This window comes from Phaenicophaeus curvirostris, chromosome 6 (genome assembly GCF_032191515.1).
Source record: "Phaenicophaeus curvirostris isolate KB17595 chromosome 6, BPBGC_Pcur_1.0, whole genome shotgun sequence".
Lineage (NCBI taxonomy): Eukaryota > Metazoa > Chordata > Aves > Cuculiformes > Cuculidae > Phaenicophaeus > Phaenicophaeus curvirostris.
Genome location: NC_091397.1, coordinates 22,658,583 through 22,674,379, shown reverse-complemented (window position 1 = coordinate 22,674,379; position 15,797 = coordinate 22,658,583). Strand labels below are relative to the sequence as shown.

Sequence of the window (15,797 nt, the reverse complement as noted above, 5' to 3'; positions counted from 1 at the left end):
ATCCAATAAATTGTGCCAGGTTGGACAGGAAGCATTTATGGGATAAGTTTGTTTCTCTATTAGATAGACTAAATCCAGAGAGGATTTATAATAAAGTAGGCTAATATCCTCTATGAGTAGAGTTACTTCTGAAATTATGGCATTGTGATAGAATTTTTTGATTCTAAGGACTATTCAGCTCATTACATTTCATTTATTCTATGCTGTCTACCTGTTTTGCTGGCTCTGAGGTGAATATTGTCTCTATCTTATTGCAAGGAATTGCACAGTCTGGAAAGAAACAGCTGCATAGAGGAGTGTAAACACTGATACATAAAACAGTCAAGGAAACCCTTAAATGCAGAGCTTTAAGAGCATGATTGCAACAGGGTCTACCCCAAATCAGCCTGTCTACTGAAATTACTCTGTACTACATTAAGTACATTTCAGGAGCACTCACAGATACCCCATTGGCAAGGTGCAGTGCAAACACAAAAATAAGAAGTGAAATCCTGATTCTACTGCAACTGACAGCAAAACATTAATTTATACCTATGGTTCATGCCTCAAAATATCCACAGACTGAGACCTTTCTTCACATACCTCAGTGTTTACTGTTTAGTACTGTGATAATTTATCCTCTCCTCTTTTCAAGAGGTTCAAATTGCCTTTTTTCTCTTAATAAGAAGCCCTATAGGTTGAATTAATTGAGTTCCTTTTTAATTTATACTCATTTATATGCTACCATGACCCCTGAGAACTTGGTCATACTGGCAACACGTGAACATAGGATTCTGACCACTCTGGGGGAAAAAAACAGGAAAAACCTACTAATTATTGTTTCGCGTGGTCAAACTATTTAATTTGCACATTTAGATGGAATGACGTGAATTAGAAAACAGAACAAGAAGGATATAAAGGAATGTCTGAGTCTAAAATCGTATTTCCCATTCTAAATTTTCTTTTTAAATTATAAATGTTTTGTGTTCTTCTTTGTCGTGTTCACAACAGTTTAGGTGAAATAGGACAGTACAGAAAAGCAACTGAGTACATACAAAAGCCAGCCTCTACCAGCAGTTAAACGCTAGCAAGTTTTAGCTTTGTCTTTTTTTGGAGAAAATTGCCCTATGATTTTCCTTTCAAAATACACTTAGAAGTGAGTTTTTAGTTTATCTAATGGAAACACAATATTATGAACACCGGAGTTCTAAAAATCATACAGTTTAAAAAGAATAGAAAGACTAAACTCGCTTTCAGTACCATATGCAATTCTTGTGAAAACTGTACCTGAAATGCAGAAGGAAAGATGCTAAGAATGGTTTGACCCTTCTCAGAAAGAACACAATGATATCTCTTTGAATGGATAAGCATGAAAAGTAAGAGAATATGAAATAAATTGTGTTGTAGTGAACTACGTAACTGTGTGCAAATGATTGCAATTTTTCTATAAATTCAGAAGGATTCAGAACTGGACTTGTCAAAAATGTATTTTATCTTCCACAAAATATGAAAATTAAAATGTTGCATTATATTTCCTAGGCTTTTCAGGAATTATTTTGAAAAGAAAAAGGACATAAGAACTCTCCTTCCCAACTCATTAGAATTTTCCTTATTCTTCCAAAGCACCAGAATCTTCCACCTCTTTTTTCCTTCTTTTCCCTGTGAGTTTACCCTGCTGGCACTGTAAAATTCATTTTTTTTTCTAAAATAATTAAAAGCTCTGAGTAATTTCTGTCCAGTCCAAATAATAGATACGTGCTAATATATGCTGTGGGTTTTGGAATAAGTAACAACCTTAGTAATGGCCAAAATAACAGCCAAAGATTCCTGAAGAGAAACAAAGGAAGAATATAACAAGCTGAGTATATTAAAGAGAAATTAAGTTTTGTTCATCAGTCTGAAAAATAGGAGGCTATGCTAAGAGAACAAAAGACACAGACAATCAAAAGAGGATGGTGTCTTCATTTATATGTTTAGCGTACAAAGATAAGCTTCTGAGAAGCGAGGTTGCAGAGATTTTCCATCTTCTCATCTTCAGTGACATCATTAATTCCTGTAATTTTTTCCAAAGTGGGTTAAAGCCCAGTAATGAAGACACTATCAGAAAGAGAATAAGGAAATACCTTGTAAATTACTTTCAACTTCCTCAAAAACATTTGCCTGTAGAAAGGAAATTAACTTGCTTTCTCCCACTCTCACACTTGAGGCCCTCCTGGACATTCCAGGCACTGACAGAAAAAAAAGGAAGCTCATGTTGCAAGAGCTTGTGAGATTTATGTGCAGAGGAGGTGATTCTGAGTTGGTGTCCAACTGAGAATACATGGACACTCTGCTTGTTTGCAGTATATTGTTTCATCTTTGCTCTTAAAAAACAAATAGACCCAAAAAGGAAACACTAGAAGTTTTGTACAGCCCAGCAGGACTTCAGTTAATGTTAGTCCTTCTGTGAACACTGGCACATTTTACATTGCAACTGCATTTTTGGCACATCCATAAGATAAAATAATTGAAAACAAAGGAAATCAACTTTGTCAAGTTTATACTGCAGTTAATGTTCAACTATTCAGAATATCAGAGACTGGGAAACTCTTAATAATGATAAAACACTAGTGAGCTGGAAGCACAAGACAGTGTCCAGGAATCTGGGGTTCAGCAGTGCTCATTAACTCTGACAGAGAGCTGGTACCACAGGATCTAATGCTGGAAGCTCTCAGGGGACTCTGCACTATCAATCCCTCCCTGCTGCTGATAGGGTTACTGGTTCAAAATCTGAATTCTGTGAATACCTTTAGCTCTAGGAGAAACATGAAAGCATATGTGTAACTCAGTTAATAGCAAGGAGCTGGACCTCAACTGGCTCTGAAAAGAATGGTCCTGACCTTCCCATCTTCAGGTGACATGTCTTATCTCTATGCTGGACAGTGTGAGCAAGAATAGCTGAGGGTCAATGGAATCTCCTTTCCTGAGAGGCACCTCTCTACTTGCTGCTTTCAGCTGGTATAGCCTATAGGTTAACCTTGTTCTCAGTTGTTCTACTTTATTATGCTAACAATTTGATTTTCGTTTACCTTGTTGTTGCGTTCAACCCCCGTATAATCTGCTTCAGGTGGAATCTTTATATGTAGCTCAGCTTCATAGGCTCCTTCCCCATCATTTCTTGGATTTATTATGAGCATGACAAAGTTTTCTTCTCCGATTATTAGTGGATCTTTATCTCTGTATAGAAAATACTACTTGTCAAGAGTTAAAACATGATAAATAATGATTTACATATGAGTAAAGCAGAAGCACATTTTGCTCTCATAGTATCTGTTCTGGAAAATATTCTAAGAACGCAAAATAAAAGATCTTTCAAAAAAAATGACCCTATAGAAAAGTATGCCAGCACCTGGGTAGGAAAAAAGTTAAGAGAAAACAGCACCATGGACAATCAAAATGGGCTACCACAGAACTTAAAACTTCATTGTATAAAATTTCAGAGCCTAACTACTTTCTAAGCAGAAAGTAGTAGGTAGTGAAGAAATCACTTGCCACAGGGGTCCCATCAGCATTGTTTTCTGGAGGGCACAAAGACGGTGGCATTCCAGCTTTCCCCTCATGCCCATTGTAAAATGAGCAATGACAGAAGATGTCCTGAGACTGCAATAGCACTGTGCCCACTCCTTTCACAGCTATGTACTGATTTTGAAGGCACAGAGTCAGATCAATGTCAGAGATTGCCCACTTGTTCTGCTTAGCATAATTTTCTGTCCATGGGAGGAAATGCCGCCAGTTTTTGAAATTCCTTTAGTCTGAGATTCATTTACTTCACTGTATACTGAGTTCAGGAGAATTTTGTCCCAGTCTCAAAGACACAGGCATACTGAAATAAAGTTTTGTTATCTCCTTTGAACAAAAATTTGTATTATCTCTTAGCCTTCAGAGAACTTGAATCACTCCTAACAAATACTTGCGAACAATATTTTCTATGATAAGCATTAAATATCAGAATGGGTCCAACAAAGGTACATTTTAAAGTCTGTATTTCTTCATTTCTTGGTTTTTCTACATGAAATGGATGTGTAAATTCTGGAAATCAGGTAAGAATGAGTAGCTATAGCAAACAACAGACCTGTGTTCTGTATATTTCATTCTGTTAAAGCAGTTAGAAGTGTCTGTTTTTCCTTATATACAGCATCATTTATTGTATTTAACTTACGGTATAGCAGTAAGCTGCAAGTCAGGAATGCACAAGTTGTCCTCCCCACAGTCAACCAGAATGTAAGCCTGTATTGTTGTAAAATAAAAAAAATATAATACAGTTAGTACATGTTCCAAAGTCCAAATCACTTCATTAAATACCACTGACCTAAATATATAAAACATCACAACCTTAATGTCTTAAATATCACTAGCACTGTCCTGGTGAATTCATCTCTTCCTCCTTTTCATAAGTTCCTTTCCACATGGGTATTGTTGTAGACTATTTAGACTGTCAACTATGTCCTCAGCTGAAAAATATCAGCTTTCATGCCCTTCCCCACAGTAACTTGGCTTACATATTCCAGAATACAATCAAAAATACGAACACAAGAAAGTTTTGGAAATTCTTTAAAGGCCTCTCTGGTTCTATACTTATATTCAATTTACATTTACAAGTAAAACCTTGTTATGTAATTTCTAAGCATGATATTCTGTTTTAAGGAAGATGACACACACAGGATTTGTAAATGCTTTCACATTTATATATAGAAAAAGTGGCATGCAAAATTCATACCTGTTCTGTTACTGAGCTTTTCTGGTAATAGTTCAGTATTGGCTTCAGAGTCAAGCTGTCTTCAAAACTGGATTCATCCAAACTATAATTCAAGTTTATATTGATGGGAGATAATTTATCTCTAAATTCTGTTTCATCCTGTGAGTGACAATGACATAATAAAACCCAATGGTTTAATATAATTATTTCAGATTAGTATGGTATTCCCACAGATGCAGACTTCAGTCTTTAAGGTAAAGATATGGTTCTTTGACAGCTACTGGCCAAATTCTGGCTTTATATAATGTCTTCACTAAAGCAATGTGACTCACCAGTAACTGGAACTCCCAGAACACATAGCCTCCACAGCCCCACATCTGGAAGACGCTGGCTGAGTTAAGCAGACTCAGAATTTTTTAAAAGCATTAGCCTAAAACAAAGCTGTTTAAAGAGACACAAGGAATGCACTCCTACCAGCTGCTGCCCTCCTTCCTTTCAGAATAGAGGGAGGGCATATGTGGATATGTGGAGGTAATAATGTTGGTTTGTTCCAACACTGAGAATTCTATTGATTAGCAATGGTAAAACTCCACCACTTTTATTGCCTAGATACTTCCTTACATACTGCTTGAGACTCCTTTATTTCACTTTCCCCTGCATTTCTAGCATAAGCCTTGGAATCTGGTTCAATTGCATGAGGTAACTTCAGCTGCAAGCAAGTAACAAATGATCCTTTCTCCTTCACAACTTTGGTTCTACAATTTTAATTTTTCTAAAAATATTTTCAAATATTGCAAAAATATTTTTAAATATATGAATTTTAAGTCAATATTGCCGGTGACAGCCCTTTAAAATACCTTTTGAAGCTGAATTGGCATGACATTTAACATGTATACTTGATTATTCCACTGTGAATACTACAGGGAGAGCAATCTTGCATTTTTGTATGAAGAGGTGCAGTATTTAATCAGAATTTCCAAAAGAGCATGAGAATAGTGTATTTATACACAGAGGAACCATACACACTTCTTCAAAGGAAGTCTTCTTTTTGTAATTACATTGACAAAAGGTGAGCCAAATATTTACATAGGAAGTTTTGCCCAGGTAGAAGAATGTTCTGGATACCCAAATGAGGCCTTTCTCATCCCATATTTCTGCAGTTTTGGGATCTGAGAACAATGGAAATTATCCTTCTTTTCCAACAGATCCTTTTTATTATTATCTTTAAACCCTGGTACTACTCAAATGATGATAACAGTCCAAAGTATTTTAAAGAACTTACTCTGAGATAAACAAGAAAGTCCTGGCAATGGAGCTGTTTCTGTCTCTCTATTACAAGGGAGAAGTAATGATGTGACTGATGGTAATCAAAGAAGAGGGTCCTCTTAACAGCTCCTTTCTGTTTCAATGAATCTAATTGCAATTCACCTTTCAGCACTAAAGAACACAAGCAAATAGAATATTTATTTTTTTAACATGGAAAGAAAAATAGTAATCAATTAATTGTGTATTATAATTAATTACTTGAACAGAATCTTCCAAGTAAAACTAATCCATGCTTTAAATGCCTGCTTTTAATGCATGCTTTAAATGCACACTAGTTTTTAATCCACAGTATGAAACAGGTGTAATTTAAGTCTTTGTATTTCATTTACAGATAATACATGTACAGCACTTCCATCTCTTTCATTCTCCAACATGGTACATTCTTGGTTTTATTTGGAAAATAGCTTAAACTGAATCAAAAATCCTTCAAGTGAATAATAAAACCTTTGTGTTATATATATATCTTTTTGTTGTATATATATCTTTTTAGCTGTATTTTCTTGCCTCCTATTATCTTTCAAAGTGAGAAAAAAAATACAGGCGACATTGAGTGGGTGAGAGTAAATTATAGGAATATGAAACATTTCTTACCTATCTCATCTGAAATACTTTGACCTTCAAAGTCTGCGCAGACTCTTACAGTAAAGCTATATATAGAAAAGAACAAAAGAACAAGTAATTACTAGCAGAAAGAGACCTGACCTGGGAATCAGCAGTTTCCAAGTCATACCTTTTAAGTTTTTATTTTCTTTTCTTTTCTTAAAAAGATGTTTGCTGAGATCAGCATTTAGCTATCCCTGGGAAAGGCATTGAAAAGCATCTCTGTTCGCACTAGTTCTTCAGAGAGCCTAAAGAGATCACTCTTCTAATACTATTGGCAAAGTTGAATTCCTTATGTTGTGCTTCAGCACAGCACTGTCCTATAAGGCTGTCTGCAGAAGTCCTTTCTGGTTCATCATGGTCAAGTAAGAAAAATCCTTGAGCATGTTATCAATACTCAAGCTGTTTTCTAGCACACCAAATCACACAAGATGCCAATGTATACCTTTGGCATTAGTACAAGACTTAAATGATATCCATGTAAGACTTACAAGAGGTTATAATTCAATCCGAACCTAACAACTGAACTGTTCAATTTCTGTTGCACAAAACTAACCAGAATGTATTGTATTTAATTTGCTAAGTTTTGAAGTATTTGGCAGGTACATGGCCTAGAATAAAGCATATATAAATTGGTTATTCATGTTCATTGTTTTGTGTGCTAATGCAACGCGTTATAAGTTAATTGTTTCTCATTTGCCTGTTCATTGTATCTAGCTAGCTATTTTGAGGCTAGCAACATTCATATCACAGTTATAACTGTATCGTACAAACATCACCTCAGCCATAATAAGTTATTTCTCATACTAAACATGTGTCTTCGTTTCTCTTTAAGTCAGGCAATAGATTTGCAGTCACACTCGACACCTGGCAGGAGGAGCGTTTTACAGTTTTATTGACTGACACCTTCTAACAAGACTTACTATAAAAATTAATTAAAAAACCAAAAATTATAAACACTTACAGAATATTTTCACTTTGTAAGGAATCTATGCAAGTTATATAAATATTTAACTGAATTGCATTTTAAAAAATCTTTCACAAATCACTCTGGATGGCTAGTACAACAGTTATAATGATGCTTGTTGATGCTATTAGCAGGATGTACTTCCTGGATGAGTGACAAAACAAGAAATCTGTCAGTGGAAAGATGCACTTGATATTTAATTTTTGCTGTCACACTCCACAAGGACTTAGTTCTTTGCAGCATTATTCACAAAGATGATTTGTGTAATGCAACAAAATTGCTTTGGTGAAAGATCTGGGACTTCCTAAAACCTGCAAGTGTCCCTGGTTACCAATCATTCTTACATGATATTTTCAGAAAATGTTTTGTTTGTATACGGAAGACTCAGCTATACATGAATTTTAGGTCAGTCCTTGAAGATGTGGAATCAGCTTGGGTTAAATAAAAACATATTTGAAATTGGCATCACTCTTAATCTCCTCACTACGATTATACTACGCACTAACTTCCCCAAGCAATGAATTCAAAACCGGCAACATAACCTTTAAAATAACCTATAATCACATTCTAATAGCATGTTTGCTACCTCTGACAAATGTAATGAAACTCCATCTGGGATTCATGTAAGTCTCATGACCTTATTAAACACCTTCTTCTTTGACAAAAAAAATTGCCTTATGACGTAACGGTCCATGCAGAAACTACAAATTCAGTCATATTCCTACTTCTTTACAATTATGAGTTAACAGACGAAGAACCAATTATTTCCCAATACACAAGGACAAGAACAACAAAAATGAGAAAAGTTTGTGTAGTTGCATAAATGCAACTTAAACATCAGTCTTCACAGGCCAGACTCACATTTTATTGCATAAGAGTGTAATTTCTCAAATGTAAACTCATGAACTGCCATCATGTGTTGAACTCAGTGATTTTGCTGCAGAGACCTTACGTAATTCTTGTGCTGTCATATTTTAAAAAATATTGAGGTAAAAAATCCAGCTTGGAATGCTTTACCTGTTAAACAGCACAATTTCAGTGTATGTTTAATTTACTGTAACAAATAGAATAATAACTGAAGTCATGTTTTTAAGTATTACTGTAAGAGCCAAGATTTAACCCTTCCTCCAGGCACAGCATGTCAAAATGGGAATGGAAGTGCAAAAAATCAAAAATTTAGAGTTTGTCTCCCTGCCTCTGGGCATTGCAAAAGGCAAGACTAAGGATTTAGCATAGTTTTGCCACACACTTTATGGAATTCGTAAATTTCATAAAATCACATTTGTGAATTTATGGAATTTAATTCAGAAATAGTTCTAAAAAGAGTTTCAATCATGAATCCAGATAAATTGGGGTATGGTCATCATTTCAGCATAAAGATGCAGTGGAGATGTTGAGGGATGTTTTCACTATGAAAAAAAGAAAAGCAGAGGAAAAGACAGACCACAAGAGATAACAGGAGTCTCAAGGATTTATGAGATTTAAGATTTGACTCCTAGGCACAGTAAGAAATGCAACAGCTGAGCTTTTGAGGTTGCTTGAAGGAGCAATCAACCAAACAAGACAACAGTAAAAGGAAGAAAACTTCAGTAGATAAAAAACAAGCGGGAAACAGTCCATCATCCTAAAGCAAAGAAACTTTTATGTGTTAGCACTTTTGTCTCTCTGAAGAGATACCCACATTGCATTTATTCTGTAGTCCTTGTCATCCGTACAAGCTTATCATTTGAATAGTGTTCGGCTGTAGCTACAAAATAGAGGGAAAGCCTTAAAACTGAACACAGTTTTCCGTGGTAATCTTGCGGCAGCAAAGCAGTTAGTTTGAAATAATCTTATGTTCTTCTGGTAGACCAAAACATTTTTAATATCATTAGAACAAGACTTCTTCAAAACTGCTTATGGCATATATGGAGGTACTCTCTTTAGAAGGCAAACCAAATTACCTACTGTTACTTAAAATGGTTAATCCTTAGGAAATTCAGAAAGTCAGTTCCCCTTGAACATCTTTTTCTGGACTGTAGTTTGTACTAGAAAGGCTTTATTTTGGCCTGGCTGTTCCAGTAGTTGAAAAAAATAGGAAACTTACTTCTGGAAGTGAACGCAAAGAATTACAAGGTCCTTCCAGATGTCATTTATCAGTGTTGATGATTTCTTTAGCACCCAAGATTGCACACAGATGGATACGGCCTTAGCAGAAAGGCAACTTGATATTAAGGACTTCCTTAATAATATTAAGCTTTGATATAAGGACTTCCATTTTGTATGAGGCTGATACCTGACCTGCAAAGTCACAAACCTCTACAAAAGAATGGCAGAAGCTGTTATCATCTACTGATGAATGACCTTTCAACAAAGTGGTTTATTTTTGAAGAAAGATACAAAAAGGTAAGTGTCTGACTCATAAAGTCAGACTGACCAACAGCCTATGGCAAATCTCACACGAATTCATCTCAACAAAGTACAAAGGGCCTTGGGTCCATACCCACTGGGCACCAATAGCATTCAGTGGGAAAGCATTAGCAGTAGAAAAGAGCAGTATTAGAAAAATAGTCCAAAAATTAGGCAGTTAGGAAGGGTTGAAATATTATTTTTGCATTTTATAATTTTTGGTAACAATTTGTATTCAGCTTGTTTTGAACTGCATCTAAAAATGTTTCATTTACTAAATCTAGCTGACTGAAGATTATAAATATTTTATTACCATTTTAAAAATAACACATTTGGAGATAAAATAATTACAAATTATTTTGAAATTATTTTTTGACAGTAGGGACTTCAGGATCAGAAATTTTAAGCAGTTTGCCTCTGGTTTAGTGGGCTTACAGGAGGTGGGTAGCTGGGTTTGTGAAGAAGGCACATCTCAAATTAGACATCTAAACCTGAAAAGAGCTAAGAAATGAAAAATATATTCTGCAAACTGACTTTTTATCATGACTGGACTCTTTCATGCTGTGTAGCTTTTGTGAAGTCAGGTAACTTCTCTTGCTCCTCTGCCACACAGAAGTAACAATATCTGCATATTACCTTAAGTTAGTGACAAAGAAGTAAATAAAATTTACAGATACAATTTAAATGCAAAGTAGCAACATAGTAGCTAGTGGGTAATCAGATCTTAAATAGTAATAAAAATACCAATGCAGAGATAAATCAGGAAGTATAGATAAAAGCTGGTCCTGAAATTAATAAATCATATGATGTGGAAACAGCCTCTGAAAAATGTAAATGTTTGATTTATTTACCCCATTTACAAAAAGTAACATGTACCTTTCATAACTTAAAAAAAAAAAAAGGTCTTTTTTACATTTGCTTTAATAGCTTCAAAGTTGCAGAATTTGTTCCAAATTTGTTAGCTTTGAGAACTCAGAAATCACCACCTTTTAAACATATCAGAGTAAGAATTATACGTTTCCAGAAGTTCAGGATAATTCTCTTAGGACTACATAAAAAAAGACATTTTGTGGAAGTTTTCTCTGTGCTTCAGCTTTCCAATTTATATCATAGCAAAAATAATATTTTTCTAATACTTGAAAATTTACAATAAACCACATTATTCATACACACAAACACATTTCCTGAAATTTTTCTGGTAGGAGGTTTCCTTTCATTCCAATTTTGCAGTCTCAGTCAGTAGACATTTTATACAAGTTGCACAGCTGGCTAAGAGATACAGAAATCTATCCCATGGGACTGAGGAATTCTTTGCCTGTTGGAGTTTCCCTACTAATTGTTTTCAGATGTACAATACAAGCTTCTATCAACTAAGGAACAAAACTAGAGCATGGAAAAGAGCAGCTGCTCTTCAGTCATTTTGTAATGCAAACTAAATCTTTAGGGAAGAGTATTTTAGAATAAAGAATACGGAAATTAAATTATGCTCCTATCAAAACTCTTGTAGATAAGAACCAAACATCTTCTGGTTTATTGTAAAACAAAAATGAAAGCTACATTTTAAAGGAGCATATTTTGGACTTTTTCTCACTTTTTAAAACAATATCTCACAGCAGAAATACATTTTCAACAGAAATGTTTATATTTATTTCTCTTACGCAAAATCCCACCTTAAATTCTTTCAGTACACTTTCTGTAAATGTAATGGTTTTGAAATATTTTCCATTTCAGCACAAAGCATTCTTAAAAGGTCTTAAAAACTGAGGTTCTGAAAAAAAACATAATCTGGATCAATGAACATGTTTCTGCCCAATGCTGATATTGTAAATCCTCTATTGCATCCACTACTAAAAGAAAAAGCACTTGAATAAAAAAAATAGAATAGATCTTGACCTAGACCCTATTACACAAAGGACAAAGCTTTTTGAAGTTCTGGGACTCCACAGTTCTACCGAATGGATGTGACATTGCTCTGTAGATGGGTAACCTACACAGGATGTAGAAACAAGGAATATTATGATAGAATCACAGAATCATAGAATTCCTAGGTTGGAAAAGGCCTTTGAGGTCATCAGGTCCAACTGTACACATTATATCCCTAAGCACTTTATCTACCCATCTTTTAAATACCTCCAGGGATTGTGACTCAACCACTTTCCCAGGCAGCCTGTTCCAGTGCTTGATAACCCTTTCCGTGAAGTTTTTCCTAATGTCCAATCTGAACTTCCCATAGCACAGCTTAAGGCCATTCCCTCTCCTATCACCTATCCCTTGGGTGAAGAGACCAACACCCACCACTCTACAACCTCCTTTCAGGCAGTTGTAGGCAGTGATGAATTCTCCTCTCAGCCTCTTCTTATCTAGGCTAAACAACTCCAGTTCTTTCAGCTGCTCTACGTAAGACTTGTTCTCCAGCCCCTTCACCAGCTTCATTGTCCTCCTCTGGACACACTTCAGGACCTCAATGTCTTTCTGGAAGTGAGGGGTCCAAAACTGAACACAGTATTTGAGGTGCGGCCTCACCAGTGCTGAGTAAAGGGGCACAATCACTCCCCTGGTCCTGCTGGCCACACTATTTCTGACAGAAGCCAAGATGCTACTGGCCTTCTTGGCCACCTGGGCATATTGCTGGCTGTCAACCAACACCCCCAGGTCCTTCTTTGCCAGGCAGCTTTCCTGCCACTCTTCCCCAAGCTTGTAGCACTGCCCAGGGTTGTTGTGTCCCAAGTGCAGGACTCTGCACTTGGCCTTGTTGAACCTCATCCCACTGGCCTCAGCCCATCAATCCATTCTGTCTAGACTGCTTTGTAGAGCCTCCCTAGCAGACCGACAATTCCTCCCAGCTTAGTGTCATCCATGAACTTACTAAGGGTGCATTCAATCCCCTCATCCAGGTCATTGATAAAGATATTGAATATAACTGGACACAGCACTGAGCCCCAGGGGACACCACTTGTGACTGGCCTCCAACTGGCTTTAACTCCATTTATCACCACTCTTTGGGCCCTGCCATCCGCGCAGTTTTTACCCAGCAGAGTGCGTGCCTGTCGAGGCCAGTGGTAACCAGTTTCTCAAGCAGAATGTTAAAGGCTTTACTGAAGCCCAAGTACACTATATCCACAGCCTTTCTCTCACCCATTAAGTGGGTCACCACTTTACAAGTTAGTTTCGTAGGATCTGCCTTTCCTAAACCCATGTTGACTAGGCCTGATCACCCAGTTGTCCTGTGTGTGCTGTGTGATAGCACTCAAGATGACCTCCTCCATGACCTTCCCTGGCACCAAGGTCAGACTCACAAGCTTTTAGTTTCATGGATTCTCCCTCCAAGACTTCTTGTAAATAGGTATAATATCTGCCAGCCTCCAGTCAAAGGTCCTCACCAGCACATCATTCCTCAGACACTGGACTGCCATTCCCAGGCTTTTTTCTGTCCAGCTCTCATATATTTGTACTAGCCTCTTTATGAACTGCTCCTCTCTCTAAGTGACTTTTTTCCTAGTGCAGTAGACATGCCTTGATGTGGTATTATATGCTATTAGATACCTCCAACTATCCTGCAAATATTTTATAATTGTAACTGATCTTAAATTGTTTTAATTAGCTACAAGTTTTTGATTGTACTTTTACTTTCCAAAGCTAAATGCTACTGAGGTGGAGGGTTTCTCTTTTAAAGATACATGCAGCATTGTCCTGTACGATGCACTAAAATAAGCTTTCCTATGACCAACAGCAGCCTGAAACAACATCCTGTGAACTGCTCTCAGGATGGCCAGTCAGATACCTTCTCTCTTCCAGAAAGGACTGAGACCTCTCTTTCTCTAAGAGAAAATGGTGGGCCCACCAGCTCTTTGCATCACTTTTGCTGTTACCATTTCTCAAAAAAAGAAGTATATTTCGACAGATCAATGTTTCAGTATTTTGTCTGTCTTCACTATTTCATGTTTCATGCATCCAAACACTGCATATGAATTTGCAGCTTGATCCCAGGAGACATCGAGCATTGTCTTATAAAGAAGGAGACTCAGCATATCAAAGGACCCAACTTTCAGCTACTTCATTTTGAGAATCTGTGAAGTACTGCAAGACATAAAATACTCTGTTCTGTTTTGAGGTTTTTGGTTGTACTGATAGAAAGTTTAAAGAATTTTTTTGAACTCTGAATATGTTCAACAAGAAAGCTGCAAGAAAAGTTAGGAATAGGAAGTTATTTGAGAAAGAATGAGGACCTTTTTATCTAATCATGAACTTACCAGGCCACCAAAAGCTGAGAGCCAGGGAGCTCACAAGTTTTATTGTCCAGATTCACAATCCTGGGGTTCAGAATGAGCTGAGCATTCACTGTCACAACAGGTCTGGCTCTGAGGGACAGAAATAAGATTCACTGCATACAGAAGGAGCACATTAGTACTTATGTTGCAGCAGAGATAATGCTTAACTGAGACAGCCACAAAGAAGCTGGAAATGTACGGGTACTTGGGAGAAAACAATCTTATAATACTGCTACTAGCCAAAAGAACATTTGGTTTTGGTCAGAAACTGTGATACCTCCTACTATGACACTTAGAAAGATTTTCAGAAAACAATCACAGGTTTTTCTATGACAGGAGTACTGATTTGAAGTAACTTACATAATTCTGGCAAAACCAGCTTATTACAAAATTACTTTCCTCATAATTTTAATCCCCAGCTCCCCTTTTATGATTACTACTCTATATTACTTCAATAAGACATTAAAAAAATAAAATCACTTCATTCATTTTTGTGCAAGAGGGAAACCCCCTTTTCTAGCAAACTTCAGTTAATAAGGCTCTATTTCTCCAATATGACAAGTCATAAACTTTGGCCAGGAAACAGCAAGATTGAGTGTCTCCTGCTACTCACTTTCTTAAACTAAATATAACATATTTTTTGTTGCTATCTAAGATACACACTGGGTCTAATGCTCCAATGTTTCACATCCTGTGTCATATCATTCATGTCACAGTAAAGTGATGGATTGTGAAATGTTTGCATGATTCTTAAACACGGTAGTAGGACAACTGGTTCTACTCAGTGCATCTACAATGTTAGCTAAAATGAGCTAATGCTCCTGTTTTACAAAATTCTTATGCTTTGACAAGTATTCAGGTGGGAAGTAGAATGAACCTTACAGTCAAGAAGGCAGACAGGAATCAATAAACACGCCCACACTACTGCAGCAACAGACAGAGAATACTTAAATGCAAAGAACTGTTGGCATGGCTGTACTAAGAGGAAAGGAGCAAATTTGTGTTTATGCATTTGGAACTTTTAATTTATAACACTAATCAAACAGTGCATTTAGTGAAAATCCATAGCCATCAACAGCTTTGTGATTTGTGAAATGGGAGCTTGCAGATTTTTCTAAACTGATGCTAAAAGTACCAGTCTTTATTTTCAATAAATAGTTCATGTCTAAATGTGCATGGTCTCTGAAGAATCAGAGTCACTTGAAATTTTCTTAGTAGTGCTGTTCCCCCAAGAAAGAAATTAATTTTCAATGCTACACTTCTAAAATTTCTGCCTGATGAGCCATATCAAGAGCTTTTCGACTGTATAGGAACATGTGTGACATTGCTTTAAATTTAAAATTAACTGAGATGTCAAACACTCCAGAAGCTTCTTGAGTTAAGTCTAACCATTGATCTTTCCACTGAGAATGATGAGGTTTTAGCACAGGGAAAAAGCATTTGTTTCTCACAAGATGCTTAATTTATCATCTGTAACAAGCATCTTTTACACCTTGCACCAGGGAAGCACAGGGATGTGACATTTGTTTAATTG

General features: G+C 36.4%; 1 protein-coding gene across 1 annotated transcript in view; it reads right to left on the bottom strand.

Annotated features, from left to right (window-relative positions):
• Nucleotides 1-15,797, bottom strand: part of ITGA8 (integrin subunit alpha 8) — a 106,065-nt gene that overhangs the window by 48,510 nt on the left and 41,758 nt on the right. Inside the window, exons 15-20 of the mRNA XM_069859562.1 lie at nucleotides 14,246-14,353; nucleotides 6,632-6,687; nucleotides 5,997-6,151; nucleotides 4,736-4,873; nucleotides 4,178-4,245; nucleotides 3,048-3,195 (exon numbers count right to left, since the gene is read on the bottom strand). Coding sequence (XP_069715663.1) covers nucleotides 3,048-3,195; nucleotides 4,178-4,245; nucleotides 4,736-4,873; nucleotides 5,997-6,151; nucleotides 6,632-6,687; nucleotides 14,246-14,353 — 673 coding nt within the window. The remainder of the gene's footprint in view (nucleotides 1-3,047; nucleotides 3,196-4,177; nucleotides 4,246-4,735; nucleotides 4,874-5,996; nucleotides 6,152-6,631; nucleotides 6,688-14,245; nucleotides 14,354-15,797) is intronic.